At 29.8% G+C, this 1,688-nt stretch overlaps 1 protein-coding gene across 1 annotated transcript; it reads right to left on the reverse strand.

Moving 5' to 3' along the window:
* Nucleotides 1-720: 720 nt before the first annotated feature.
* Nucleotides 721-1,685, reverse strand: LOC106792942 (the record flags this gene model as incomplete). Its single annotated transcript, XM_014759474.1, has 2 exons — nt 721-1,260; nt 1,439-1,685. Coding segments are annotated over 2 exons (534 nt in total), but the record flags the coding sequence as incomplete, so codon positions are not given.
* Between the last annotated feature and the right edge of the window lie 3 nt (nt 1,686-1,688).

A 1,688-nucleotide genomic window follows, 5' to 3' on the forward strand; every position in this document is an offset into this window, starting at 1 on the left:
CGATATTTAAATTGTCGTTTATTTTTCTTCAATGATATATTTATATGGATAATCATCCTTATTGAATTAATAAACACGACTTATCGTGGAAAAACATTTGTATCTARATAATCGGTAGCCATTATCGCGTTTAAAATAACTCGATTATGTTTTCACGATCATAACTTTCTCATGACGACAATATACTTATCAATTTCTTTTTCTGCTACTATAAAAGTGTACGTAATATCTTTTTACACAAGTGTATAATTCTTTGAAAATTCCTAAGCCGATAACGATCATAAATGACAAAGCAAATATAATCCCGTTTGTCAATATTTCAAAAATATTTGTCGCCAATTCAAAATAAAAACCTAAAATTTTCATAAATATTAATTAATTAATAAAAATAGTATAGTATAAAGTAATTAAATAATTAATTGAATGAGCTAAGAAAATATTTCAAATATGATTCTAATAAACATAGAATATTACATTTAATGAGAATGTGTCATATTCCACTTCGTATTACCCACATATATCATGTTATTACCACATCAACAATACTACCAAAATCATTTTATCATTGGTGTTATTTGCTCGGCGGTAATACTTATGACGTCACTCAGATACCAAGGGTACAAAATTAAGACCAATTTTAAAAGCGTTTTCTTAAGTCTGATATTTGGATATTTTATTATTTACTACTATTATTATTAAAAAAAAGTTACAGCAGACAATTATGACGATTCTAAAGTTATGGCAGACACTTTTRAAATAAAATCAAATTTCTAACGTATTTTAACAAATCTGACATTTTAATATGTTATTTATTATTAAGTATTAAGAAGCCTACATTTTGTACAGCAAAAGTTATTTTCAGTAATAACATGCGTCTGAGTATGTGCAATAGACGATAACAATTTTCAGGATTGAGATGGGCCGTACAAAAAGTAGGATTTTCATTAGATGAGGAAAATATGATAGTGGTTATTTAGGTTGRAAGAAACTGAGCAGGACTAGTAGAAGTCGTACTTGTCATAGCTGAATCATGACATGTGGGAAGCGGTTGAGATGTTTCTAATCGAGAAATAATATCTTCGATCCAGTTTATATGAGTGGATATACGCGTGTAAAGAGAATACGAATTACTATCACAAATCGTTGTACCGCCCGTTAATATTTTACCAAGAGAGAGACTAGTAATACCTCTTAAAAACCATAGATTTCCAGTTCTAAACACCAATCCACCTCCGCTGTCACCATCGCAGACAGCTGTTCCTAAAATACAGAGAATAATTGCTAAGTACAGTGACTAACGAAAGTATATGAAGTGTTCTTTATTACACTAATTATAATTATTAAATATTTTATGGTAACTGTTCAAATACTTTCGTGAGTCACTGTATAATTTGTAAATATGTTCATTTTCCCATATTAATTTTGATTCTATACCCACCATTTGTATAACCAGCACAAAAYTTATCCATCGTTATGAGATTTTCAGATTCTACAAAATTTTTATAAGATTTGCATTGATTAAGAGGAACGTAGGGCAATGATACAGATTGCAGAACAAAACTTGTTGGTCCTTCATGGGTTCTTCCAAATCCTGAAGCTATCCCTAATCCAGTCTCAATTAAATCACCATTTAAACGCGCCGGTTGTAAAGAAGATGACAGTACAAATGGCCTTTCGATTTCCAAAAT

Source organism: Polistes canadensis, unplaced genomic scaffold (assembly GCF_001313835.1).
Source record: "Polistes canadensis isolate GaletaPanama2010 unplaced genomic scaffold, ASM131383v1 scaffold_2229, whole genome shotgun sequence".
Classification (NCBI taxonomy): domain Eukaryota; kingdom Metazoa; phylum Arthropoda; class Insecta; order Hymenoptera; family Vespidae; genus Polistes; species Polistes canadensis.